Source organism: Aspergillus brasiliensis (assembly GCF_001889945.1).
Source record: "Aspergillus brasiliensis CBS 101740 unplaced genomic scaffold ASPBRscaffold_2, whole genome shotgun sequence".
In the NCBI taxonomy this organism is placed as follows: domain Eukaryota; kingdom Fungi; phylum Ascomycota; class Eurotiomycetes; order Eurotiales; family Aspergillaceae; genus Aspergillus; species Aspergillus brasiliensis.
Window position 1 is genome coordinate 827469 of NW_027137443.1, and position 27064 is coordinate 854532.

General features: G+C 51.1%; 10 protein-coding genes across 10 annotated transcripts in view; 4 read left to right on the top strand and 6 right to left on the bottom strand.

Annotated features, from left to right (window-relative positions):
* Positions 1-2093, bottom strand: part of ASPBRDRAFT_379066 (putative cell wall protein) — a 2816-nt gene extending 723 nt beyond the window's left edge. Inside the window, exon 1 of the mRNA XM_067623827.1 lies at positions 8-2093. Within this exon, the coding sequence (XP_067482954.1) occupies positions 8-1925 (1918 nt within the window). The 5' untranslated portion in view covers positions 1926-2093. The remainder of the gene's footprint in view (positions 1-7) is intronic.
* A 169-nt stretch (positions 2094-2262) lies between these two features.
* On the top strand, positions 2263-3078 carry ASPBRDRAFT_71824 (uncharacterized protein; the record flags this gene model as incomplete). Its single annotated transcript, XM_067629145.1, has 4 exons — positions 2263-2355; positions 2578-2655; positions 2702-2779; positions 2965-3078. The coding sequence occupies 4 exons, from the start codon at positions 2263-2265 to the stop codon at positions 3076-3078; spliced, it is 363 nt and encodes a 120-aa protein (XP_067482955.1).
* A 3569-nt stretch (positions 3079-6647) lies between these two features.
* Positions 6648-9778, top strand: ASPBRDRAFT_38012 (serine/threonine/tyrosine protein kinase MPS1). The gene has a single exon (XM_067623855.1). The coding sequence runs from the start codon at positions 6932-6934 to the stop codon at positions 9317-9319; it is 2388 nt and encodes a 795-aa protein (XP_067482956.1). The 5' UTR covers positions 6648-6931; the 3' UTR covers positions 9320-9778.
* A 309-nt stretch (positions 9779-10087) lies between these two features.
* Positions 10088-11365, bottom strand: ASPBRDRAFT_38014 (rRNA-processing protein NSA2). The gene is made up of 5 exons (XM_067623856.1): positions 11298-11365; positions 11222-11232; positions 10559-11101; positions 10258-10467; positions 10088-10195 (listed from the first exon to the last, which is right to left on the bottom strand). The coding sequence occupies exons 1-5, from the start codon at positions 11298-11300 to the stop codon at positions 10177-10179; spliced, it is 786 nt and encodes a 261-aa protein (XP_067482957.1). The 5' UTR covers positions 11301-11365; the 3' UTR covers positions 10088-10176.
* A 125-nt stretch (positions 11366-11490) lies between these two features.
* ASPBRDRAFT_38015 (mitochondrial 54S ribosomal protein bL21m) lies at positions 11491-12648 on the top strand. The gene has a single exon (XM_067623857.1). The coding sequence runs from the start codon at positions 11562-11564 to the stop codon at positions 12327-12329; it is 768 nt and encodes a 255-aa protein (XP_067482958.1). The 5' UTR covers positions 11491-11561; the 3' UTR covers positions 12330-12648.
* Positions 12649-12752: 104 nt separating this feature from the next.
* ASPBRDRAFT_203452 (GMC family oxidoreductase) lies at positions 12753-14719 on the bottom strand (the record flags this gene model as incomplete). The annotated part of the gene is made up of 1 exon (XM_067621666.1): positions 12753-14719. The coding sequence occupies one exon, from the start codon at positions 14717-14719 to the stop codon at positions 12848-12850; it is 1872 nt and encodes a 623-aa protein (XP_067482959.1). The 3' UTR covers positions 12753-12847.
* Positions 14720-15050: 331 nt separating this feature from the next.
* On the bottom strand, positions 15051-16569 carry ASPBRDRAFT_203453 (VOC family protein). Its single transcript, XM_067621667.1, has one exon. The coding sequence runs from the start codon at positions 16537-16539 to the stop codon at positions 15142-15144; it is 1398 nt and encodes a 465-aa protein (XP_067482960.1). The 5' UTR covers positions 16540-16569; the 3' UTR covers positions 15051-15141.
* A 1302-nt stretch (positions 16570-17871) lies between these two features.
* On the bottom strand, positions 17872-19301 carry ASPBRDRAFT_62037 (uncharacterized protein; the record flags this gene model as incomplete). Its single annotated transcript, XM_067628351.1, has 3 exons — positions 18746-19301; positions 18218-18691; positions 17872-18153 (listed from the first exon to the last, which is right to left on the bottom strand). Exons 1-3 carry the CDS (start codon positions 19037-19039, stop codon positions 17872-17874), a joined length of 1050 nt encoding a protein of 349 aa, XP_067482961.1. The 5' UTR covers positions 19040-19301.
* Positions 19302-19892: 591 nt separating this feature from the next.
* ASPBRDRAFT_38019 (Zn(II)2Cys6 transcription factor) lies at positions 19893-23554 on the top strand. The gene is made up of 13 exons (XM_067623858.1): positions 19893-20129; positions 20184-20379; positions 20479-20512; positions 20595-20685; positions 20750-20922; positions 20972-21415; positions 21472-21908; positions 21963-22108; positions 22156-22176; positions 22227-22305; positions 22359-22632; positions 22686-22854; positions 22906-23554. The coding sequence occupies exons 2-13, from the start codon at positions 20266-20268 to the stop codon at positions 23480-23482; spliced, it is 2559 nt and encodes an 852-aa protein (XP_067482962.1). The 5' UTR covers positions 19893-20129; positions 20184-20265; the 3' UTR covers positions 23483-23554.
* A 1238-nt stretch (positions 23555-24792) lies between these two features.
* ASPBRDRAFT_51430 (putative C6 transcription factor (OTam)) lies at positions 24793-27051 on the bottom strand (the record flags this gene model as incomplete). The annotated part of the gene is made up of 2 exons (XM_067626721.1): positions 24793-26518; positions 26621-27051. The coding sequence occupies 2 exons, from the start codon at positions 27049-27051 to the stop codon at positions 24793-24795; spliced, it is 2157 nt and encodes a 718-aa protein (XP_067482963.1).
* Positions 27052-27064: the final 13 nt, after the last annotated feature.

Genomic DNA, 27064 nt, shown 5'->3' on the forward strand with positions numbered 1-27064 from the left:
CCAGAGCCAGAGCCAGAGCCAGAGCCAGAGTCAGAGCCGCCAGTAGAGCCACCAGCACCACCACCGACGATGGGGGTACCGCTAGGAGCAACAGACTGAGCGGGGGCACTAGGAGCAGAACCGCCCTCGGTCATAGTAGCAACGGGAACAACGGTCTCGCCGGTGATAGTGTCGCAGGGAGTAGTGGAGGCACCGGCACTGGCGCCCTCCGGAACAGAGGCAGTGGGGACAACACCGCCGCTAGGAACGCCAGGAGCACCGGACTGGGCGGGAGACGAGGGAACAGAAGGAATACCGGTAGGGCTGACACCGTTGGGGGATCCGGGAACACTGGACTGAGCGGGAGAGGAGGGAACGACACCACCGGAGGGGACACCAGGGGCACCGGACTGAGCAGGGGAGGAAGGCACGCCTCCGGGGATGCCACCAGAGGGAGATCCAGGAGCGCCAGACTGAGCAGGCTTGCTCGGGCTGGAACCACCAGTGGGAACGGAGACGGTGGGAACAGCGGGAACGCTGGCGGCGGGGGTCGAGGCGACGGCGGGAACGCTGGAGGCGCTGGGGATGAGCTTAGACGAAGATCCGGAGCCAGAGCCGGAGCCGATGGAAGGACCGCCAGGGATGCTGCAGCCGGTAAGCCATTCAATGACGATGATCTCAATGGAGGAGCTGATGTCAACACCAGCGCAACCACCGATGACAGCAGACAGCTCAGCACGAGACTCCAGGGAGAGGGAGGCCAGGCTCTCGCCAGACAGCAGAAGGGAGAGCACGCCGCTGATGTTGACACCGATGAGAGTGTCGATGGTACCGGTGATGAAAGTCTCGAGCTCGGTAATGATGTCGGTGGACAAGTCGACGGTGACGTCGCCGCTCAGGGCAAAGGAAAGCCAGAAGTAGAGGACGGCCTTCAGCTCAACACCAAGCTTGCAGCTAGAGCCGGAGAGCCAGACTGCCAGGGCAGCACGAGCATCGGCGCTGACGGAGGTAGCAAGCTTGCCCGAGATACAGGCCTCCAGAACGACCTTAACATCAGCCTCAATGTCGACGGCGAGGGAGGACTTGAGGAAGGCGGAGAGATAGGCCTGGGCGCTAGCGGTGAGGGCTCCGGAGGTTTCGACAAGGGCGTTGATGGCGGCACCAACGGAGACGGTAGTGAGACCAGCAGTGGGCACGGTGCCGATGGTAACAACACCAGTCGCGGTCTTGCCCTCCAACCACGCAAGGACAGCAGCCTTGAGGGAGGCGCTCAGAGAGCACTCGGAACCAGAAAGCCAGACCTTGAGGGCGGCCTCGACGTCCGCAGCAAGATCGGCGACGACACCACCACCAGCACAAAGGGAAAGACCAGCCTTGATGTCGGCATCCAACTCGACACCAACGGAGCCGGAAATGAAAGTAGACAGACTAGACTGGAAAGAAGAGCTGAGGACAACAGCGGCCTCGAGCTCGGAGACGGAAAAGATACCGTCGACAGTCACGTAAAGGTCACCCTTGGCAGCGACCTCGGCGCAGGTGGGGATGAACAGGGCGATACCAGCACGGACATCGACGGACAAGGTGGCAGAATCCCCACCCTCACACCAGGCCAACAGAGACGACTTGAGGGAGGCGTCGAATTCGGCATGAGCCCGGATCCACGCAGCCAGCTCCGCACGAGCGGAGGACTCGATCTTGCCGGCAGTGCAACCCAGGGCACCACCTTGGAGGACAGCAGCTGCCTGAGCGCTGATACCAGTGAGGAGGCTTGCGGAGCTCGTGACACCGCCGCCAAGGAGAGCCTCGATGAAACCGGTCAGGTCCTCACCAAGGTCAGTGAGGATCTCGGTGACAAGGCCGAGGGTCCGGGGGTCCAAGTCCTTCGTTGGGAGAGCAAGAGCATAGCTCGCCAGACCGGCGAGCACGAGAAGCTTGTCGGAACGCATTGTGCCGAAAGGGCAAAGAATGAATAACAAAGATTGGATAAGACGTCAGCGAGTGTCTGGAATGAACCTGTCAAAAGAATCCAAAAAGAGTATATGAAAATGGAAGAACGGCTGGCTCGAGGCAGCCTAATTGGTTAACGACAGACTGGTGAAAATGAGGGTCGGGTAAGGAAAGACAGAACCCAAAAAGACAAGACAAAACAAAGTGACTGACGAAGGGCTTGATGTTCAACGAACGAGGTGATCATCCAAGAGGTATATATACCCCTGAGAGGGATTTCCTCCCGTGCCTGCGGGATCGGGCGATGGAGCCCTCCCCCAAGTCTGGAACCCACGAATGGAGCTGCACACCCGGCTGAGAGCATGTTGGGACCTTTGTGATCGAGGGACCCGGATCTTCGAGGCCAAGCTAGCCAAGTGGATGCGCCGGGTGCCAGTGGAAACTAGGAAGCAAACCAGAGCGGACTACCGTTGTATGTGGGCTCATCCGAAACAAACTAAGCCGAACGAGACTACTATTTCAGGGAACGGGGTATCCTGGACTGAGAAGGTATTAGTTCCGAGCTTTTTGCGGGTCACCACTGGCCTTTTCCGTCCATAGTAGTATTATTTTGTCAAGCAAAGGACGCTGTAAGCAGGGGTAAGAGCCTAGGCCGGTGAGCCACTGACCAAGCCCGCCACCAATTGGGGCTCTCAATTCAGCAGTGGTGAGAGGCTCCGTTGTCAGGGAGTGAGTACACTCGTTAGTATCAATCAGCCATGCTTCTGACTTGAAGACGCTAATGTTAGCACCCAGGGCCGGAAAAAAGCAAAGTAACAAAATTAGCAAATTATTGATGCTTCAATGTGAGTGTGTGGGTGGGCAACACTGCTGCGGGAAGGTACAGTACAATGGGCATCGGCAGCAGAGCATGAGCAACATCATTGTCATCAACATCATCGTCGGGTCACCCGTGGGGTGGTCAGCGATGGAATGCCAACCAGAAGAGCGAGTCGGGGTGATGTTGGCTGTGGTGATCGCATGGCGGGCCAATGACAGTCAGACTGCGCAGACCCTCATCAGGTAAACAAGAGGATAATCCCAGTGCCGGGCAGCCGTCGAGGCCGACCCATGGGCGATCAACACGGCCGGTGTTTTGTCCCTGAATTGTGAGCCCGGTTCCACCTTCTCCCACGGATGAAGTCAAGATGAAACTTTAGAGTTGCTTAGATCCCCTTTCAAAATGTGATAAAACAACTAAGAGAATGGGAGAAAAAGTCAAATACGGAGTACGGATCCTAACCGACGCTATCCAGGTGTGGTTAGGAGGAAAAGACAGGCATGGTGGGCAGAGGGGAAGGCAGAAGAAAAAAGAAAACAAAAACTCTGAGAAAAGCAACGAAAAAAAGGCGTTAAGATTTTTGTGACATATGCGTTGACTGATCAACTAATTTCCGGGGCGGTGCATAAATCCAGTTCCGCAACGTTAGGCTTCAAAGACAAAAGGAAAAAGCAATGACAAATGCGAGCAACAAGTGAACTCTGAATCATAGAGAGGGCCGCCCACTCTTCCCCGGACAAGAAATCCATTCCATAGTATAAAGTAGATAGTGTAATCAATAATTGAAAGGAGCACAGATCTTATCTGCGGACTACAGTCCTAATGGACTGGTAGTATAATCAAAACATCGAATGAAAATTTGGAAGAGTGCTGGACAGTGTCATGCTCTGCCCACTCCAAATATAGAAAATTAATTTCCCCCAAGGGGGCAGGAAAACTCTCACATCAAACAAGCCAGCTGGGGTCACTAACCTAAAAGAGTTCCGGCAGACTACTACTCGTGGACTGAAGTGTGCAGGAAACAATAATAAGCAGACGAACAGGAGTATCCTCTCTGTGCTGCGCACAACCGAAAGTGGCCTTGTGGATGCCAGTCTTAAGTTCTTAACACGCTAAATTAGTGCATTAGCATCGCTTTTTAGTCAGGGACAGGAAGCTGCGGATGCAGTAGGTACTTCCTTAGCGCGGCAGACAAGGATACTTGCGGTAAAGCATCCTCAGACGGAGAAGCAGAGAATCCAAGAGAACATCCAAACGACAAGCTGCACAACACAATAAGTTTTCGGGCGACTTTCTCATGCATCAATCTAGACTGCTCCGCAATACCAATATTAAGCCCTGGCTAATAGTCGACAATGGCAATGGTACTGGCAAGAAGGCACTCGGAGGGCAATCGTTGCCCGAGCAGGCGTTCCTGACCCGAAGGCCTCGTACCCTTGGTTCCTAAGGCTCCACCCCCCTCTTTTTCCCCCCAAAATTCCCAATGGCCTGAGCTGCCGGTTGCCCGCTTTAACCGAACACTAGTACGTAGTAGTAACTAGTAAGGCCAGTCCTGGGCCGACGCCTTCCTCTCCAGATGATGGAATCAAGGCAGTAGACAGTGGGTAGTTGTGGGAACAGGTTTGTTTGACTTTGGAACAGTGGCATCTGCATGATGGCTTCGTGGTTTCATCACTTGCAGATGGGTTCGATCTTTGTTCGTTCCTGTGGAAACTCTAAAAGACCGACCCAGTTAGGCCATCCAGTTAAAGTTGACCGGGTTTTGAGTCGACTAACCTCGGAAGATTACCTGATTTGATCAATATTGATTGACCGCCGCAAATAGCCAGGTACACCCTGCACCTAAAAATGAGCGAATAATAGTTGTAGTATGCTGCCACTGGAGCCATGACCGGGGAGCTGCTGCCAAGTCACTCTGAGGGAAAGGCAATCCGATCAGTCACTGCAGGGGGATCAGGGGCACATCCATGGAAGAATTCTTCTCCTGAAATTCTCGGTCTCCCTAGGGAGTAAGTACGACGACAGCGAAAAGAAAGACGACGACGACGACGATGACGATAGCGTTGACTGGATACTCATTCGGCCGCGCATGCCCCTTTAGGAAGCTGCAGACCGTCAGGTGATATCAGGTGCTTGTGGCAGGTCACGTCAAACCTGATGCCAGAAGCACTTTTGACAGTCGGGAAAATCGTTCATGCTCCATGTTTCAAGGTTGGACTAGTTCCCTCTATTGGGGATCTTGCCCCAGCGAGCTTATTCCACGTTCTATTTTTGCCTGAGTTGATCCATATCATAGAACTCCTTCTTTTCTCCGCCAGTTCATCAAACTGTGGTAGCTGAAACTGGGACTACTGTGTACGCCACTGAACTTACGAGTAATGGCCTACAGCCTAGCATTAGCATACTTGTTTAGGCATAATTGCGTTGCTATGTGCCTCATGTTCGCAAGAGAATCCCTCATGGATGTACGTACAAACCTTGTGGCTCAGATACTGGACCGAGAGGACAGGCCCTATAAGATAAGCAACATATCGCACTACCAATTTTCCGGCGCATTGAGGTGCTTATACGTGGGTGGCAAGGCATAACTCACAACTTGAATGGTGTCAGTCATCAAGAAGTTGACACAGCTGATACTAGCATTGACAAATGTTTTGGACGTATCATATGGTAATCAGAGCAAACCCTCGACGCACAGATCCATTGTACACCGAGGTTCTGCTCATGGTGAGGAGCTAGGGCTCAGCTACCAACTCTCTTGTTATGAAAACGACTCGATCTAGCAAACCCGCATCAAGCTTTCTACCTCTACAAGGCTTACAGGAAGGACGGCTGGCTAAGGATCCTACTTCATGTGCAAACCGTGGTCTGAAGGCATGGGGAACTGCAAGCCAGGAATCCCGGGGCTTCTATCTATAGTCAACATCCTTTATTATCCCTTATATGGGTTTATATGGTATCAGCAAAACATTGTCAAGCTTGGTTATGCTTCCTAGGGGGTAAGCAGTAAATGATTTGCCTGTCATTGCCGTATCATATCGTATCACATTTTCGTCGTGGCACTTCAATCGCGACCTATGGGAGTCTATGATTTAGGTCCTTTTTCGAAGAAGTCCAGTCGTCGAAACTTCACGGAGCAATATAAGTATACTGTGTCTTAGCCATCAATCCCTAATTTTGCGCTATAGTTCGTTTGCAGTTTTCAATTAATTGAAGTCAGGAACTTCATGCTTTGGTACTAGTTGTATTTGGTACTAGTATACAGTACTACTGTAGTATAATTCTCTGATTTGTTGATTACTGCTGTTATTGAGGGAGGTAGTAACCTGGCAATTAGCATCTGTATTGGCACGCTCAGCTGCTGATTAAACGTTCTATTGTTACTGTATTGTTAGGGGTAGTATTCCAACAAAGTGGTGGTGAGCGATATTCCCTTTAGGGGTCGGATAGTAGTTATATATAGTTGCTCGGTCAGTACTAAGAAAGATTAGGTACAACAAGAAGAAGTAGCAGCACCATAAGTAGACAAGAGTAAGATAAATTCATTGATCTATTAATTTATTATCAACCAAAGAAAGCCAACGCTTAGACCTACCATTATCCAGTTCACGAAAGTACCGTGGTATCAGTGCACAGAGATAAAGGCTATCATTGGAGCAGAAGCATTAACCGTAGTCGCTGATTTGCGCTAAAAAGTTCCCGGGGGCGTTTAACGTCGCGTCGAAGCGAGAGCACGGCTGCCTGCAGTGAGATGCAGAGTCGGCCAGGATACAAGCGAAATGACTTGCCAAATGGGAATGGACCTTGTCAGTGCAAGCAAGGAGGGATTCTGTACTTTGTAGCCAGTTAGTTACCTCGACATCATCGAGTGGGGAGTCTAATGATCATTGTTGATGGAGGGAAACGATTGCCCCGGGCAACCAGAACAACAAGCCAGCCACGTGACCCGCGCCCAGCCACCGGCAATTCGAAGTTGGATGTTTCGACTTACTACGGATTAACCACAACACGCCAAACGTCGACTACTAACCCCATTGCAGCAGGTACCATTGGGGCCAACTGGGCTGGTTCTCCGGGCTGACACGTCAATGCGGTCTCTCCGAGCTCTTGCATGAAGCCCTCGCCCCCCTTCACCCTCGACAGCAACCTACCGGCTTACTTCGACAATCCTATCGCACCCGTGAGATGTCCCGCGCCGCGCTCTCCCGCTCCGGGTCCAGGCGGACCTCCCCAGAGCTGCAGAACTCAGCCGCCTTTCGAAGCAATTCCTCCGTGGCTAGACACTACTCGCCGGGTGATAGTTCTGATGACGAAGTTCCCGAACCGAAATTCAGCGCTTCCGTCAAGGCATTGCTCGACGAAGATGGACTCGATGTGTCCCCGCGGCTTCGCGGCGAGCGCATGGGATCTGCTGCCTCCAGCCAGGAAAGACGATCTCGAGCAACGCCCCCTCAAGATCACTCGACCGGAAGTCCTGCGCCTCGCGTGGTCCGCATTGCACCATCATTAACCGGCAGTGGCGGCAGATCGAGAAGGGAGGGATCGCTCCTATCCAACAGCGAAAGTGCCGACCAGGACGCCAGAACCAATTCGAATGATTTCATTACGCCCGCACCTAGGCCACGCAGTGTGCGCATCAACGCATCGCGTAGTAATACACGCTCACCCGCCTCCGTATCACCGTCTCAGAGACGCTCTGCCGAAAGGAGCTACGTCGATGACCACGGAAGTGCCGAACGCTCAGAAGATGAAAGGAAGTATAGGTATGAGGATGATTACGCTCCTCGCACCGGCCCTTCATCGGTATTACGCACTCGAAACCCGGAAGATATAGGCATGGCGAGCTCATTGCGCGTCAAGAGAGTTGGACGGCTCACTGGAACGTTCCTGAACGGACCCGCGAGGCGCGGTGTATTACGCCGACAGAGTGAAGAAAATAATGAGGACCAAGACCTGGATGCGAATATCGACAACGCCGACTACCACTACAAGAATACAGCGAGATCTTCGTCACCCAAGGTGTCATGGGCCGATCCAAGCCCACCAGTCAGAACCGATGAGCACCGATCTTATGATCGTCCCGATGGACCCTTTTCTAGAACATCTTCCCCGAAATCTTATGGATCGCACTCAAAATCGACACCTGGCTCTTCTTCAGAAATGTCCTCCAAGCCCTCAAGTTCGCAGGAACAGCCTGTGTTCAAAGTGCCTCTTCCGCCGACATTGCCTTCGTCTAGAGACCAGGAGAATGAACCTCCACCGACATTCAAGCGTGCCAAGCCTCAGGGTTTCAACTTGCTGGACAAGCCTGAGAAGCTTGCTGTGGTGTACGGCGACGAGAAGAAAGAGCATGGGGAGACACCTGCAGGGAACGGGAACTCCCCCCGAAAGATCCTAGCAACAAGAAGTAATAACACACCTCACAGGCCGGCCCCTCCTCCTCCTAAGATGTCTGTTCTTGAGACTGCCACCGCGACAGGAGGAGCTGCCACGGCATCACAGTCACGGAAAAAGCGCAGTCAAGTCTCGGTCAACCACAAGCCCTTCACCCGGCTGGATTGTATCGGTCGTGGTGGAAGTTCAAGGGTCTACCGGGTCATGGCTGAGAATTATAAGATCTTCGCTCTGAAAAGGGTGAATTTGGAGGATGTCGATCCGACTACCTTGGCTGGATACAAGGGTGAAATTGACTTGCTTAAGAAGTTGGAGAATCTTGATCGTGTCGTCCGCTTATTCGATTGGGAATTGAACTCAGATAAGCATACTCTGAGTGTCTTGATGGAGATTGGAGAGTCAGATTTAGAAAAGATTCTTACATACCGACTGAACGCCGAAGACGCAAGGTTCGACATCAACTTTACCCGATACTATTGGAAGGAGATGCTTGAGTGTGTTCAAGCTGTACACGATCACAACATTGTCCACTCTGATTTGAAACCGGCGAACTTCCTCCTGGTTCAGGGCCGATTGAAGCTGATTGATTTCGGCATCGCGAACGCCATCCAAGACAATACCGTCAATGTACATCGCGAACAACAAGTCGGAACTCCGAACTACATGTCACCGGAAGCCTTGGTCGATTCCAATGCTTCTCTTGGCCTGCCAGCAAGTGTCGGGAAGATGATGAAGCTAGGAAAGCCGAGTGACGTGTGGAGTCTGGGATGCATTCTCTATAAAATGGTGTACGGCCAGCCTCCATTTGCCAAAATCGCCAAGTACTACGAACGCATCCTAGCCATCCCCAATCCCCACGTGAAGATCGACTTCCCAGCATTCGGAGTAGGAGGCGTTCCTGTGCCTCCTGGACTGGTCCGAACGCTGAAGCGCTGTCTCCAGCGCGACCAAACTTTACGTCCAACCGTGGAGGAGCTCCTCGGCCAGCGCGATCCATTCCTTTACCCAGACGCGCAACTCGAAGGCGCCGTCCCAGTCACACAGGACATGTTGAATCGAATCCTCGTGAACGTGGTCAACCACTGCCGCGTCCGTGGCATTCCCAAAGATGAAGAACTAGCCGCTTGGCCCGCTGGATTCTTCGCCAAGATCAAAGCTGCACTGGAAGAAGGCAGCTAGTTAATCACAACCAATTTACACTGTCGACTGAACCGACCGACCTTTCCTATGTTCCTGTGTGCCTTCACGTCCTGATACCTCTCCAATGAACCCGGCGTTCCCAAGTCACAACCGTTTATATCCTCGCCCTTTCCTTTGTCCCGCACACGACACATACCTGCTTTTCACTTCTTGTTCCATCTTGGATCTATACATCCTCTCTTCCTCTTCTTCTTTACAATTATTTTGGTTTAGGGAACGACACCCGCTGGAAACATGGTGTTGTCTTTTTGTCTTGAGTCGCGCTTCAGCCTGGGTGATTGTTTAAATTATTGATTGAGTCATTGACCGATTACGTGTTGTTTATTGATTGCATTGGAAGCTGTGGGATCCAGAAACAGCATGGGTAGTTGGAGTTTTGTCTAAGAGTATAATTGGAATATACTAATTTACATACAATAAATACTTCTCAATTCCGGACTTGCTGTACTAAATGATCGGTAGTATGATGTGTGCGTAGAATATAGCTGTGAACGACTGAAGACAGATACTACTACGTGACTACTTCTAATGTAAGGCAATATTTTACCACTCGGACCAAATCAAGCTTCATTTATTGGGTAGCACTTCAATGGTACGCTCGAGCCAATGTCAAGTCATATGAGAAACAGACAAGGAAACCTTTCGGCAAATGAATATGAAAATTGGGAAACAAGACGGATACTTTGCGCGCCGCTAACGCCACACCCACTGATATAGTCTATGTGAAGACGAACACAAACCAACGCAACCAGGGCATATTTTGAGATAGGGGGGGATATGGTATGATGATATGAAGGAATAAGGCGGGATTCATAATCATGGACGAGAAGAAGTGTTTAGACAAGCAGGACGGCGCTGTGGTAATAGATTATTAGCATCATAGGAGATTATTCAAAGTGTCAGGAAGGAAAACTCACTTGACCGTGCCGTCCATGTCAGGGTTGTTGGTGATCTGCGCCCACTTACCCCAGACGACCTTGCCGCTGGTGGTGACGAGACCCAGTTCGGAAACGTTCACTTCGATGATGGTACCCTTGGTCAAGACACCCAGTTGGGTATACAGAGGGTTCTGGGGGTTCTTCTTGACGGAGAGGATGGGAAGCTGGACGGTGACACCCAATTCGGGGCTGGAAAGGGAAGAAAAATCCATTACGTCAGTTGAACGATTCCCATAACAACAGCACTGAACAGAGATAGAAGAGAAGGGGATTAACGTACTGGGTAACATTGGCCTTCTTGTAACGCAGACCCATAGGACGAATGAACCGTTCGTACTTAACAGGCCGTCTGGTGAAGTCACTACCGACAAAAGTAGGCTTGGTGATCATGCGCTTCCAAGACTTCTTGTGGGTCTTCTTTCCGGTGTTGACGACCTTGAACATCTCCTCCTCACTGATACCCTTGACCTTAGGCAGAGGCACAGCAAACTTAGCGGCCTTCTCATTCCGCTTGTCCTTGATGGCGCTGGACAGGGCCTTGGCGTTGGTAGCCTGCGACCGATCAAGCAGATACTGGGGCAGAGGAGTCTTGGACGGCTCATCGGGAGCAGAAGACTTGACGTTCTTCTCTTCCTGCTCCTTGATGCGCTTACGCATCTGGATCTTCTCCTTATGGCGCTGCTGCTGGTACAGCTTGGCCCTCAGGCCGCGCAGGTTCTGCGCATCCTTGGACTGCTTGTGCGATTCACGGGCCTGGCGCTTGCGGACACGCTCATCGTGATCGAGCCGCTTACCGTGCTGCTTCTGCCAGCGTTCGATATACCTATTCCCTTATCAGTATGCTTTGCTCGTTGCTTCGAGATATTCCAATTCCCGGCGGTGGAAAAACAGCTCGGGTCGGGGCCCAGCTTTGGGGGAGGGTGGGGGGCAGGGTGAGACGAACTCGTTCTGAGGCTGCACACGGAACAATCAGTTAGCAAACCGTAGACCATAGGTTTCAAGGAGCATCTCAATCATACCATGATGAATCAACTGCGTAAAAGCGAGCCAAAAACGAGTTGATATCAAGTAACAGCGGAGCCCGAAGTGGAAGGACAGGACAAAAAAGTTCGATGCGGCGGCAACGGGACTGGGTCTTGGCACCCCGATAAGTCACGTGGAGCACTTTATCTCTCTCCGTCCGGAATTTCATCCTCGAGATGCTTCGGAGTCCAGGCACGGCACGGTCAAGGTCAACAATCGCCTCAATTCCCTTCCTCCGTCTATCCATACTACACACAACCATGTTCTCTCGAACTACGCTCGCACGGGCGCTTGCCCTGCCCATCGAGCACACCGCCGCCCGATCCTCCATCCTCGCCGGCGCCAGCAACACCACCTTCCGTGCCTGTCTTCACCAAGCCACCACTACATCTTCAACAACAACATCATCACACCCTTCTGCTCCTCTAAGCGCCACCCCCCGGGCCCAAACCTCCAATCCCCTCGAACAACCTCACTTCCTGACGCCTAAAAACACCATCCCCGAAACCCGCGCCGATGTGCCTCTTAACAAACAGCCCGTGGCCCCGACCTTCGACGCGCCATTGAAGGTGTCTCAATCCCTCCTCGACATGCTGCCATACCTCACCTCCCAGAAGCCGCACTACATTACCGCACACCTCCACGATAGACCCTACCTGCTCACCGAGGGTGATCAGCTGCGTCTGCCCTTCCTCATGCCCAAGGTAAAATCGGGCGATATCCTTCGGTTCAACCGGGCGTCGGTGCTCGGTTCTCGTGAGTTTTCGCTTAAGGGCGGCGAGAAGTACCTTGATGAGCGGTTGTTTGAGTGCCGGCTCCGGGTGATGGGTTTCGAGTCGGAGCCTTTGCGCATCACGGAGAAGACGAAGCGGAGACGGCGTCATGTGCAGAAGGTTACGAGCAAGCATCGTTATACCATTCTGCGGGTTATGGATGTTAAGGTTAAGACGGCGGAGGAATTGTTGGAGGAAGGTGCGGTTGTGGTGCAGAGTGCTGATTCTGCGGCCAATGTTGAACTTAAGGAGTAAACTACGGATTCGAGGGGCAGGGCTGGAGATCTCACAAAACTTGACCGCGACATGGGCTGAGCATATTTAGAGGCCCGTACTAAGATGGGTATGGATTTCATGCTGTGTTATATCAATTGGTTGGAACCGCGTAGAGCGGTATACCATGTACAGATAGGACTTTCTTGTTATGCACATTGAGGAGTGCGTTTGTATTTTATTGTATAATTGGGTTTCGAATGGCTAGTTTTTCTTGTAATTCGATGTCCTCAAATTTAGCAAATCGGGCGTACTTTCTGCAATCGTTATTACTGACCGTCTAATAGGAGTATATACAAGCAGGCTATAGTACCAGTGATTTACAAGTATACACCCCAAACGCATATGCGGACCATGACCGGATGAATGTTAGGACTGCACAACTTTGTTCCGAAAGGACTAACAATGAAAGGTTCGTATAGATATAGTGTCTATCCTAATGATGGTATATTGAACAGCCACAGCATCTGCTCTAATCGTTGCCTTTGATGCAATGCCAATTACAGCCCGTAAAGGATCTCTTCGGCGATTTTCTCTGCAAAAGCATAAACTGTTGACTGAGGAGCCCCTGGAGGTAGAAACGGAAAACTGCTCGCATCAACCACCCGTAGTCTCTGGACTCCATACACCCGTGCGGAGCTATCCACGACTGCCATTGGGTCCTCTTTTCGTCCCATCTTGCAAGTTGAAGATCCATGTGAGATTGTTGTCAAGGAACTGCGGATGTAGTCAAGTATCTGCTCAAATGTCGTCACATTGTTTCCCGGTGAGAACTCAACGGGATCAGCGACACCTAGGTCGGCCAATTTTGCCCATATCTGACGACTCCGATTAAACGCGCCTACCATTATTTCCACGTCTGTGGAGTTTGCTAGCCACTGTGGGTTAATGATGGGCGGAGTTGTCATGTTTGGACCTGCTAGCGATATGTTACCGCGGGAGAAAGGTGCAACGTCGACGAAGGTAATGGTGGCATATATTTGACCAGCGCTCGCATTTTTGGGTTGTGGATAACCAAGTGGTGTATAGACGGTCTCTGGCCAGTCGTCTGGCAGAGCGGAAAGTGCCTGGATAGATTCATTCGATAGGCGCCAGCGGTAAGGCTTGGGTAGCTTCTCCCATCCAAAATATCCTGGTCCAGGTATGGACAGTGGACCTGTGGCGTTCACAATGTATTGCTTGACATTCGACTCCACTAGAGTGTCATCGTCAGCCAGCGAGGCTACAGTTGGAACATCGACTCGGTGCGTTGTTCCGGCTGTGGGATGATCCTGTAAGTTTTGGCCGACGCCCGGTAGATGGCTGATGCAGCTGATGTTGAATTGGAAAAGTTGGTCATGTGGGCCGATTCCTGACACCATCAGTAAGTGAGGGGATTGAATGGCTCCTGCCGACAGTATAACCTCTTTCTGAGCAGTGAGGGTGAAGTTAACCGGCGGAATGCCAAAAGTCCCAGCCGTTTCAACCTGGACGCCAGTTGCAACTCTATGAGTATCAAACAATATCTTCTGCGCAAGCGTCTTATGATACACTACAGGGCCTAGACCACTGTTAAGAGTCGATTGCAAGAAGCTTGTCTCCGACGAAGACCGATGAGCGTTGATAGGATTGATGGTTAGGGTCATATAGCCAGAACCCGAGAGATTGCCACTGTTGAATTCAGTTTGCTTTAAGCCCAGAGCAATAAGTGCCTTGCGAAACCAGGTTCCAAAGCCGTCGACGAAGTTCCCCGACGAGACTTCTAGAGGACCACCTGTCGAGCTGAAAGCTTCTGGGTTTTGTATGTTCGTCGAATTGATGAAAACTTTCTCATCCGGAGGAGTGAAATGCACCGATTTCTTATAGTAAGGGAGCATGTTGGGAAACTCATAGCTCTTGTCTCCTACCTCTTCCGCCCATTTATGCAAGCTGCCTATTGTAGGACGATGATAATACATGTAGTTTCTTCCTGAACTGCCCCCTAGCGTTTTTCCGCGCGGATAGTGAAGTGTGCGATTGCCCAGGTTCTCCTGGGGTTGGGTCATGAAGTCCCAATCCACTAACGGCTGGAAATCGCTAGGATCTGGCCCGGAAAAGAAGGTCGCGTATTCTGGGACCACAGAGAGGTCACCATTGTCGATTTCATAGAAACCTCCAGCCTCGACAACGGCCACACTGAGATATCCGCTCTTGACCAGCCGACTGGCAATAGTTAATCCGGCGGTACCTCCGCCTATAACGACGTAGTCGAACGTTGCATTTTGCCCGGGTATACCGAACCAAGTTCCCAAGAGAGGCCCACGCTGGTCATAGTCAAAGAGATTGAGATCAGGGCCATCGTGTGCAATGGCCAGCGCTACCAGGGTCAGCAAGATCCCAAGTATTCGCATCATGATTGCGCTAAGAGGAATCTGGATTGCCGTTAGAACAAACGGGGGCCACAAAGAGTATCATTTGCTGGATGATACTGGAGTGATCAAGGATGGACTAGAGCCGGCACTGTGATTAGCAAAATTGGAAAGATACTAAATAATGGGATGAATAGCAGATGCACGTTAGTATAGAATGTATGGGAGAGAAAAGAAGAGGAAGAAAAGGAAGAGAAGGAAGACATGATCTGGAGAAGACAAGCAGGCAGTCCAGAAAGGGAAGGAGCGAGCTTGCACACCAACAGCGTCAATTCTTCCGATAAAGATCACCTACATCATGAAAGTGCTTGCATTTACAAAGAAAATGCTATGTTTGATGATTATTCCTCGCAATAAGCTTGAAAATTAATTGCTTGTATGTTAACATGCCCCCAGGAAACCGATCTCTACTCAACAATCTCTTTCAACCCCAACTCCGCTCGGCAGTTTTCGAGGCTGTCTTTCTGCATCTGCTCATAAAGGCTGATCTCATCGACCGTCGGAGTTCCCATCATCTGTTGGAATCCATCTAGATCCGCATCCGCCTCCATAATAAGTCGTTTGGACTGCGATGTATTGCCTAGATTCGAGTTGAAGATCCCTCCGGCAGACAGGGGAAGGAAGTCCTCGTATGTGATGGGCTCGAACTCAAGAATCTCATCCTCCAACAGCTGGCTAAGACTGGCCTTTTCTGATCCAAGCCCCTCTTTACTCTTCGGTGTTGTTCGATAGCAGAAGTATGCGAGATTCTGCTTTTGCAATTCACGAAGGTCATCTGGAAACGCCTCAAAGTGTTTCTTCAAGATCTCCTCATATCTCCAAGAGTCAGCTTCTGTCTCTGCCGCTTCCCTGTTGACCTGGCTGAGGATGTCATCATATAGCTTCCGGCCTTTCCGCGTGAGAGCATAGCCGCGCTGCTCAACTTCGCCAAATCTTGCCGTATGGGAGCCCTTGACATATGTCTCATTAGAATCACGGAAGTATACCGTCTCTTCTAGGGCTTTGAAGCTAGTCTGGCGTAATAAAATGGGGCACTCGCGTCGCGGAGGTCCTTCGATTCGCTCTTTTGCCGGCATACCATTGTCCTGCATCATTTTTTGGACGAGGTCGATATCAATGGTTCGTGGAGTAAGGTGGTTTATGTGGCAGCTGGGGAAAGATACGATGTCGGCGATCAAAGGGTGCTCCTCCTTGAGGATCTTGTATTCTTCAAGCGTCACTGTTGCCTTGGAGTGCCATCGGAAGGTTTCCAGCCCTTCGGTGATGAACTCCTTGCACTCATGAGGGGTGAGGTAACCCTGTACCTCAGCGAGATTGATCAGAGCCACCAAGCGGTCGGTGAAGATGTTTCTCTGCTTCAGAGCCCTCTGCGCCAGATCTCGTGTCCTCTCCGTCAGCAGGTCCATGCGCAGGACGGTCGTAAACACTCGGAACGGATGTCTGGCCAGAGCTTCCCTGGTTCTCGGTCGAAATGCGGTAGCATGCATGGGGAACCCAGCGACACTCAGGTCATAATATCCAACAGGATACATTCCCATAACAGCGAACATACGCCGGATTGTGGCCAGCTCCTGCGCTGTTCCCAGGCGGATGGCACCATGTCTCTCCACACGGTGTCTGGAGGGCAATACCTCGTCGGGATCGATGGTGTCTGCACCCCCTAACTCTCGGCTCTTATTGATTGCCTCTGCATCTGCCTTCCATACAAGGTCCACCAGGTCCCCGTAAAGGGGAACTTCGCTCTTGTACATATCCGAGAGGGCACGGCAGAACCCGGCCCGCAGCGTATCTTGGCTCCAGTCCATAGCGGAGTATAACCGTATATTATATCGTCGGGGGGGGGGGGGGGGGGGGGGGGGGAGGGTGTATATTTGCTTCTGGAGGGAACGAGATGATGATCGCGAGAAAAATCGAAGCATAAACGATGATATATCCCGTGGTTTGATATAAGCAACAACTAGCGAGACAAACACTGGTTGAAGCAGTTCAGAATGAATGTGCCAGTTAGGATATATAGCAGTATCCAAGGAAACACAACAAGTCACACCTCAGCCTATATCCCTTACGTACAGCACTATATATCCATGCTTAGACGATCCCATTCGCTATTCATCCCGATAAGCATGCAATCGCCATATCAGGCTATCAGCTCATTAGCAGGAGCCACCGGACTGCACCTCAATCGTCATCGCCGAGAGCCGTGGTTATCCGCCCGCGCAGGGCTCGGACTTCCATCCGACGGAATCAGATGCCGTCCGTCTGACATTTCATTTGAGGGTTGCATATTGCTCTTGGATAATCGTGACCCTTAGCGTGCTGAGCGGCTATGCACTAACGAGGAGGTGCCTCGGAACAGTAGTTCTGGCCGGATCCTGATGGTGCAAGTGCAACAAACTCCCGATAACCACGCGCTGATAAGATAGTAGATAGTGTGGTATCTATACAGACAAACACACTATTCAACGCTCTTTGCTCCATCGATAAGATAGTATAGTCAATACTGCACCTGAGACTTTGAAGTTATTCGACCATATACACCACCTCCCTTCACATTTGTGATGATGCACGATCTGCATGAAACTTCTCGGTGGACATAAATCCGGGGAAGCTCCTCCCCGAACAAACCAATCGGATCAAGTTTTGGACTGGTAGAGAACTCCCGTCGGATATGGGATCTATTGCCTCTCCACAGTTGTTCTTCCAGGAAGAGTAACCCTGAAACGCGCTGTAGTAGCTTTTCATTTAATCGGCACGGTTAATATGACAGTCTGGCCGGGGGAGGGTCCCTGGTGCCTGGTGCCGAGTGCCGGCGATCTCGGATGGATGAGGACCTCTTAATCCTGAAGCATTTGTAATGCGCGGACTAGATACGGGACTGTCATATGAAGTGTCAGAATAGCCTATGTTGCATAAATGCGAGACTAGTAGCTGAGGCGTAATTCTTTTAAGTAGTGGACGAAGAATAATGTCAAGTCATGATACCATCCACGAGGTTATTCCCATTCATCCACAGCGTATTGAAAAAAAAGGAACCATATCATAAAATGTACATCCAGAACATTCATTGCGCTATCATCCTAAAAAAATGCTGACTAAAGACATCACATCCTTATTCTCAGGAAAAGTAACCCCACAATCTAATCCAAGTCCTCAGTCTTACGTGGCGGAGGAGGGCTCTTCTTCACAAGGATAAAGTCACGCTCCAAGAGCCAAAACCCCTTCGACTCGCGTCCATCAATCGTCTTGACGATGGGCTCCACATTGTGCTGCTTAGCAAGTTCCAGATCTTCGCACCAGTTGTAATCCACAATCAAGCTCTTCTTGACGCCAAACACCGTGTCGCTCTCCACGAAGTTGCTGTCACGGGAGTACAGCGCCGTGATGAGCTTGGTGTATTCGGGGTGGGCGACCATGAAGTGCTAGTATTTTACTCCTTAGCTTGTTGATATCAACGGCATAAAGTGGTTGTCGGAGACGACTTACCATGTGAGCCGGACGGAACCAATGACGCTTCAACTTCCGTAGGAGCTCTCCGACGGGACCGTCGTTGGAGATAGGGTATGCGACGGGCTTGACGCAGGAGAAGAGATAGTGGCCCCTCTCATCGGAGAAGATCTTTCCACGGCAGTTGGGGTCCTCTGATCCGTCGTATTCCAAGTCATATACGCCGTTGCCGTCGGTTTCCCAAACGTCGATCAATGCCTTGGGCACGACATTCCCTTCTGTGTCTTTGATCCAGCCCCGCACGATTGTGGGTTCTCCGGGAGTGCCCTCTGCAGTGATGGATTCCCCGTATTCGAACGAGTGGGCTTCTTCGTCGTGGAAGGGACCGAGTACTGAGGACTCGGTTGCCCCGGGCACGGTGGGGTAGGAGAGGGCGTCGACGAGAGCGGAGATACCCAGGATGTCTGAGAGGAGGACAAATTCGTGGCGGACGTCGGTTGAGATTTGACCGACCTATTAGAGATGTGTTAGTATATTGTTTCATTGGTGTTGAAGTGTGATACGTACTCTGGTCAGGAACTGCCACGCTTGCTCCCATTCGTCGAACTGAAGGCCAACCTCCCGGATATAGTCATGAGCGGCCTGGATCAACTTCAAGATAAGGTACCGCATGCGAGGATTGTCACACATGGAATTGATCTTGATGACATTTTCTGTGATGTTCTCAATGGTCAAATCGAGCATGGGAGGCAGGTTGGCCGCGATCTCCTCTGGCGTCGATGCGGACGCCCATTTGGCGCGGGTGCGCTCGCTAAGGCCAGCGACCTTGGGAGTAGACCCATTCGATTGTTGCTCAGACATTGTGATTTCTGATGAGAGAATTACGAGAACAATTGGGGAGACTGTTGCTTGAACGGTTCAGCCAGACGTGGTGGTCCGTCTCTTATACTTCGTCCGCCCCCAAAGGTTCTCGGTTATGGCCATTTTAGACACCAGGTGCTCCCACAAATGCCTCCCCCGCACTTCATAACGCGGGGCAATTGTGATTATTGTGTATAGATGTCGTTTTGGTCGTCCGGGCCGATAATCGCAGCTGGGGGTTAGGTGTAGATACATCCGTCGGAGCGGATATCCATGTGTGGCGGTTCTTCCGTCGGACGAACCCTACAATGGCTGAAGTCGTGGCAACCACGTCTTATAGGTTGCCGGTTATCTTGTATGCCTAGAGTCCTGGAAATCTTAATCCGTACACACCCTTGCTCTGTGGAATGGTCAAATAAACTGGGTATGAAATACACGGAGAGTAGATAGTCGATAGCGAACAATGCCGTTATTCCGTCGTGACAGCAACGGCTTGACTTCTATGGAGGGAATTCTGTTTCCCGGAGCCGAACCGGTGAATGATTTGCAAGGTCCATAGATTTTCAGAGTAGAGTTCTTTTGTATGGGAGTCGGGACCTACGACGTAGTGGTTGTGCAGGTCGACGCTGTGAACACTTCCCGGTGTATGCAGTCGACTTGCAACAGCAGATTCTCATGACGTCTGATAGAGTTTCGTCAATATGAACAAACTAGTTCGGACACCTAAGCCTTTTTTTTACTGAAATTGCAGGCCCGCGAGCAGGACTACAGGCCCAGGCAGATTGACTAACGCAGCTGCATAAGCTATTGTAGCCCCTACCACGGACCTTCGTAGTTGGCCTCTGATGACGGGCGAGTTGAAAATCATAATTCCGGACTAGCAGCAGGAGCATTAAGCATTGTCTAGATTGCGTAGTGCTGAATCTTTTAAGGCCGAAACTCCGAGTGTTGAGCATTGTCTTGAATGACCCCAGACCCCGCGAAAACCCCGGATAGCTCTGACGCGGTCGTTCCTGGGTCAAGGTGGTTAATTTCGGATGGCATCATCGGTTGGAGGCGATCGCAACCGGGCTTTGGTTAAAAGCCAATCCTAGCGTGCCGACCCAAGTTAGTGTGGAGACAGCTAATCAGCTGGAGGACTGACCAACAACAGCAGCAAGCAAGCGGCATGAACACCACGATAATCATACGATCGCGTTTAGATGAAGCCTTTTCTTGAGAGAGGCATGGACGGCGGCAACGACGACTCTCAGCCGGTGACGGCGAAACTCCGCGCTTCTCGTCGACGCCCGCCGCGTGCTTCACGTGCCTGCGAGACTTGTCGGGTGCGCAAGACCAAAGTGTGTCCACCTTTTGCTTCGTCGCATCTGCATTTCACTGCAAATTGTCTGGCCTGTTGTTAAGATTGCTCAATGACTTCTTACTGACGCTCTTGGTAGTGTGACCAAGCCCAGCCGTGTTCCTATTGTGCTTGTATGCAAACCCGGCCTTGCCGGCTCTCCGCCTCAGGCAAAACTGTTTCCAGCTGAATTGCATACTAACATTTCATGTTTAGACCATTCACTTGATTGCTTTTATCGCGCTGCAGGCCCAAATGAGGGTTCATCAGCGGCAAAGAGACAGGCGCAGATTCGAGAAGCTCAAAAGTATGCCTTTATGCTGGGTTGCCTCGGATTATGTGTTGGTCTATCGACATCTAACGTAAAGCAGATCGAAGACCCGGCCATCGCCATGGCCAGACGTGAGTCAGAGTAACCAAAACGGCTTCCACCAGAGCGACTCTCCGGGCCATCATAGCCCCCAGGTGGCGCGAAGTATTGGCAATATCAATGCTAGCTCACCTACGGTTTTCACTCCTAAACGTGATAATGACAGCATAGTTGGTAAGAATATTCGGTCCTGCAAGTATACCTGAATCTGAGACTTTTACAGCTGCCACACCTGAGCTATGCGACTCAGCATCCCGAGACGGTTTGAGTGGTGTCAATCTTCATACCAATGGCACGGAATTCTACGGCAATTCCTCGAACCTTGCGTTCCTTGGGAATCTATATGCTCGCGCTCGTAATCACGCAGACCACAGGCCGTTGACTATTCCCGACAACGAGCCTTCGTACCCATCTAACGGTGGAGCTCATGCGGCGCTCAGTTTGTTATCAGATAAACCAGCCACGGACCAATTGACACCCAACTCAGCGGACAAGCAGTCTGAAAGCTCACAGACGAACAAGGCACAACTTTCGATAGTGAACCTGCTGTATAATCCAAAATATCCTAGCCACTCTCCACCGCAGATCAGCGGTGGAACCGAAGATGATAGACAAGGGAGAAAAGAAGATGCTGAGGGCACAAGAGCGAATACTCAAAGCTTTGTGGGCAAGTGAAGCCTCTTCATCTCTCTCGGTGGCCGTAAGCTGACCGTATGAACGCAGATCACCGGTATGAAATGATACCTCTGATTGACAGGCTATCAGACGAGGCACAACTAGAGATAGAGAAGATGTTTATCAGCAGCTACTTCTGCAACAAGCATTATATTCACCCGATGCTGTGCAAGACCAACTTTATGCGGCGTTGCGAGAATGAAGCTTTCGTCTTGCCGAGGCGGCCTGGATTTTCACGCGGTACATCGAAGTTTTCAGGGCTCTATTTCTCCGTGGTTGCCCTAGGTGCCATCAACGCTAGTCCGCACGAGACAGCTTTGCTTGATCACTACTGCAACTATCTTCCCCCTCTGGGCAAGCCTGGTGGTATGAGCAAGCCTTCCTCATTGGACTTTGCAGACTATTACTTTGGAAAGGCGAAACAAGCGTTGGGGGACTTGTTTGAGAGCTGTAGCTTGGAGAGTGTGCAGGCTCTTCTGCTGCTGGTAAATATAGTGCTCATCCTATATTGGCATATCTGTTACTAATTACATGACTAGAGCGTTTTCTGTCAAAATGCGCTGCGACCACATAGCTGCTTCATGTACAGCGGCATGGCAGTGCGGACTGCAGTTGCTATTGGACTGGCGTCGGGAATGTCGTCTGTGTCCATTGAAACACGGAAGGAGGGCAGAAGGACTTGGTGGTGAGTACATTGCTCCTTTCTCTGTGTTCAGCAGCTAATATAATCAGGTGTATATACTCCCACGAAATGTGTGTATCCCTGAATACTTGATCTATTCGACTTCGCTGACTTGACGCAGTGAGATGTGCTGTTCCTCGGGCCGGTTAGACAGCATGAAAGACCTCCAATATTATCAGGTATCACTACCAACGCTCAAGGTGGGTACAAATCATGCTACAATGCAGGAATACATATGCTGAATCTTGTCTAGGCTACACCTGGCAATCTCCTCGACCCCGATGCAGAAGACGACCATGTCGCCATGATACCAGCCATGGTAGCTCTGGCGCAGATAATGTCCGAAGCATCTCATCTTCTCTACCACTCACCGAAGCGGTCCATGAGCGAAATGTCGCAGATCGCAATGAGTCTAGACAACAAATTGCTCGCGTGGAAAGCCACATTGCCGCATTTTTTGAACATTGATGCGGCTTCACTGAACGACACTGAATGGGCCTTTAAACAGAAGCTAGTATTGAGGTTAAGTAAGTGATAGATCCATTTCCTGACCAAAAGACAATCTACTAACTATCTATAGGGTTCTACAACACACGCATCCTAATACACCGTCCATTCCTCGCTGCCTCGACATCCAGCGCCGAGTCCTCTAATCTGTTCCAACATCTCCACACCTGCCTCGACGCCGCAAGAACGAGCATCCAAATGCAGTACGAATCCTTTTTACACAGAATCTACATCAGAACCTGGTATATATCACCCCAAACTCCCTCAAAACAACCATAGCTAAATCGCACAAGGTGGTACAACACAACCTACGCCCTCTACGGCGCCATGATTCTCCTGCATCTCGTCCTCTCCGGCTTCCCCAGCATCCGCGACGAGGACCTCCTCCTCGACGTAGAGAAAAGCCTCGATATCTTCGAATCCATGAACAATATTGTAGTCGCGCGCCGCTGTGCCGAAATGATCCGCGAGGTTCTCGAAGTCGCGCGCGCCTGCGTCGCACGCCGTCGTTCCCTCATACCTCCAGCAGCAGCGCATACATCAACTCTAGCTCCTCCCGCTACGAGCAGCTTCGGCTTAGATGCTGCTGCTGCTACTGACCCAACCGCGGTGCAAACTCGAGGAGAAAATCTTACGGGTATGGTCCCACCCGGCCCGGATAGCGATTTCTTCTTCTCGCTGTTCAATCAGGATTCGCAGCCGGATACTCGCGCCGAGATATTGGCTAATCTGGTGGATCCTACGATATTGGAGGACTTTGCGTTTGGGAATGGGGGCGGCAGCGATTTCTCGTTTTCTTGGGGTCTTGATGATGATGATGAAGATGATGAAGGATATAATGAATCGGAATCTGATATTATTACTTGCTAACTGGTATCGATATTGCCTACTATGTCAAATACTATTCACATAGTGGCATCATAGTACTAGCGGACTATCCTCCTACCCAGTATGTTGATCGTATTTTCTTCTATTCATAGAAAGAAAAAAGAAGAAAAAAAAAAAAATATAGGAAAAGTAGTATGCTACATGCACCCACCCAGTTATCCCCGTATCGAGGTAGCCACCTGAATGAGAACCAAATATCTACTAGTAAGTACTACTGACTAGCCCGCGCCACATCCATCCTTAATATAATGGTATAATATACCCACCAATATAGCCTTCATCGCATAAAGTCAGTCATACAAACAGAAATAGATAACTAACTACGTAGCATAACTATTAAGTAACTCGAATGTAACTCCACAGGATGACAAGTGGAGCGTTGAGTTACGGGGGTGACAAGTCCGCGACACGAGATGTTTCATGATTAATTAGATTGACTGCTGTATTTATTTAGTAATTGATTCTAATTGTTGTGTTTTATATATCCTACTCAGTTGTATGCAAAAAAGGAAGGCACCTAGATCTATTTAGTCTGGAATTGATGAAAGGGTTTTACTTAGTAGTTTGGGTATGAGTACTTACTATGGATTTGATTTAGTAGTAGTCTTCTGTTCAGTATGTTGTTATTAGCGTAATAGGGACGTTGACCTTGAATTGAATTGTTAGGTTTTTAAGAGTGCTGCATGAGTATGGTGATTTAGATGAGGGTAGGAATGAATTTAGTAGTAAGTTGATGGCTCTATTTTGGCCTACAGATCTAAGATATGAATGGTTTCACGCTTGCGTTTTACGATGCGAACAAATATTGATCAATGCAATGCAATTTTAGTGACCATGACCGTGACAGTCCAAAAAGTAAAATCCACGCTATCTATCCATCCCATGGCCAAAATCAGTCTATAACTATCCATCCAGTCCCGGATCCATCATGAATATAAAAGAGAAATAAAACAAGAGCAGACCCGTCAGCAAAACCCATATGTACATACAATGCCATGCCGGAAGTGCAATCATTCATCCAGTCATCCAGCCAGGTGGGGAATTAGTTCGTAAAAGAGTCAAAACAGTGATCGATCATCATCAAGCACAACGTACAACTCCCAGCGAGTGCAGCCAAACATATAACAGGTCAAGGTATCAAGAAACGGAAACAGAATTGCGCCAGGTCGGTAATCAGAGATGCGAAGGCGGTAGTTGTGGTCATCAAGGGCATCAAAAGGTTGTTTGTGTTGAGAGTAGAAGCGCGTATTATCGCGTATCGGTTGGAGGGTTTGAGAAGAAGGTATAGGAGGCTAGATCGGGGGTATCGAGGCTTCTTGTACACTGTCGTCGCTGATCGAGGTTGCAGGAGATGCTAAACCTGAGATAACGGACGAGGTGCCTCCGCCCTGTTCCAGCTCGACCATCGAGTCCTCTAGTTGGGCGTTTGCGCCCGAGCGGGAAACATTGATGGTGGGCTTGGCGGCACTGGTCATGAGTTCATCGATGCCAGGTTTCTCCGGGACGTAGTGATCGAGGTTGGTGGCGCTGTCAAGGCTCTCCAGTGCGAACTCGAGGAACTCAGCATCCTTCTTGCTCACACTCAGCGTCCACCGGTACTCGCACAGTCGAAGACGGTAGAACTCGGACTCTTCTTTGGTGGGAGCAGTGACTCGAAGCAGGACGCCAAAAGATCCAATCAGGGCAAAGTTCGTCCGCGCGGCAGCGGGCCAGAATGACCTCAGATGCATTGGACGAAGACGATTAACAAAGTCCATGGCGGAAATCAGACGAGTCTTGGCAGCGGATCGGCAGATATGGGAGAGGTAGGCATCGGCGGTGTCCTGGGAGAGGGACCGCACAATGCAGCGGTGGAGAGTGATTTCCGTGGCAAAATAGGACAGGTGCAAAGCACCATTGCGGGAGTTGTCTTCATTGACTGTCTCGAAGATATCCCCGCCCGATTCCATCTTCAGCTGAGTGGGTAGGCGACCAAACCACTCCTTCAGTCGGATCTGAGCCGGCTTGGCACGCTCCAAGATCATGCGGGTACGGTTGGCTCCTGCTGTCTTGAATTCCTCAATCGCCTGGAGAGTATAGAATCGGTCCAGAATATCGGACAATATCGTTGTCAGCGCCACCATATGGCAGAAGGACAGCGGACCATGGCCGACCGGCGCATCATCGTGGGTGGATGTGCCGGAGAAGGCATCGGTGAAATCCTGTTCCACCAGGTCCTGGACCATCCAATTGGACGACACGACATGGGACGGACGGCCATGCACTAGAGCGGACCATTTGTCCTGCATATATAGTGCCCATGCCAAGCGTTTCCGGAGACCCTTCTCCCACGTTTCCATCCGCCAGTTAGAGCAGTCCTGATGCAGGCCCAGCTCGAACCCGGCAGTCACCAATTGCGCGTTCAAAGCCGCGGTGGCGAGGTTGGATCGCTGCATGAGCAGCAATCCAGCTTGCACAGTCGACATCGACGCATAGGGCAGCGACTCGGTCAGCAGCTTGAGGGCAGTGCTCTCCAGCCGGCCGGCATCCGGCCGGCGGACGGACTGCGGGCCGACGTCGACGAACTTCAACGCCAACACATAGACGGCGGACAATAGCAACGGTGTCAGCCCGGTCCGGGCCCGGTACGACTGACGGAAGCTATCCTCCATGAGGATGGGAAAGCTTGGATGGACATGCTCGAAGAACTTCTCCACCAATGTGGAGCCATAAGGAGCGACCAGGCTTTCAATGGCATCGAGCGTAGCGCTTTGCGGGGAGTCCGCGTGAGAGTTGACCACCCGCATGAAGGTGCCGTCGTCACCGAACTTACGCACGCGAGACGAGGCCACGCACCCTTCGTTGTTCTGGTCCAAGGGCAAGAATTCTAGGAGGGCGGGCTCGAGTTCGGTGGTGAGGCCGATATGTTGCGTGGATTGGAACCAAAAGGCCGGCGTGAGGAGGTGGTGGGTGTTCAATGCAGGGCGGGAAGAGCTGTCTGGTTTGTTGGAGGCTGGGGGGAGAGTAGTAGTAGATTGCCTGGCAGCGGGTACCCAAGTTAGCGTTCCGATTTGAGATTCAGGTCAGGCATGTCCGAGATCGGCCTGAATGGGGACGCCGGACGCCCCGGTGAAATCATACCTCTTGGGGGATTCTACTTCTTCGGCCTCGGCGTCGTCCAATTTACGTTTTTTCGACGTGACATCGGCCGTGCCGGGGCGACTCGTCACGGACAAGGTGAAGGTGCAGTCCTGGCGGTGGAAGTCGCACGAATAGCATTTATTGATCATTTCGTTGATCGCACACCGGCTCTTTCTGCGCACACAGGCGTCGCAACTGGGCGCATCCCGGCCAGACGCAGTCACACGGGGAAGGGTGCCAATGGATGAAGCCGGCGACTGTGGCGTGGATATCGAACCGGGTTGGGGAGCGTGTGATGGCTGGGGTTGGGATTGGGATTGCTGCTGGACCCGGGGTCGAAGGAGCTGGTGATGGTCAGAGGCAGGCGACTGTTGAAAGGCAGCTGCAGGCCCCGTCGTCGAGGACGACTGGAGAGTGATAACGGCAGCCATTCAGAGAGGGGGG

Bases quoted from the DNA above. Each gene is read 5' to 3' on its own strand.
- ASPBRDRAFT_38012 (XM_067623855.1), top strand. From the start codon at position 6,932: ATGTCCCGCGCCGCGCTCTCCCGCTCCGGGTCCAGGCGGACCTCCCCA.
- ASPBRDRAFT_203453 (XM_067621667.1), bottom strand. From the start codon at position 16,539: ATGGACTGGAGCCAAGATACGCTGCGGGCCGGGTTCTGCCGTGCCCTC.
- ASPBRDRAFT_38014 (XM_067623856.1), bottom strand. The intron at 10,468-10,558 runs GTACGTTAATCC...TTCCCTTTCCAG, and splicing joins AAGAAGGCCAATGTTACCCA to CCCCGAATTGGGTGTCACCG.
- ASPBRDRAFT_38019 (XM_067623858.1), top strand. From the start codon at position 20,266: ATGGACGGCGGCAACGACGACTCTCAGCCGGTGACGGCGAAACTCCGC. The intron at 20,686-20,749 runs GTATGCCTTTAT...AACGTAAAGCAG, and splicing joins CAGATTCGAGAAGCTCAAAA to ATCGAAGACCCGGCCATCGC. The intron at 22,306-22,358 runs GTGGGTACAAAT...AATCTTGTCTAG, and splicing joins TATCACTACCAACGCTCAAG to GCTACACCTGGCAATCTCCT.
- ASPBRDRAFT_38015 (XM_067623857.1), top strand. From the start codon at position 11,562: ATGTTCTCTCGAACTACGCTCGCACGGGCGCTTGCCCTGCCCATCGAG.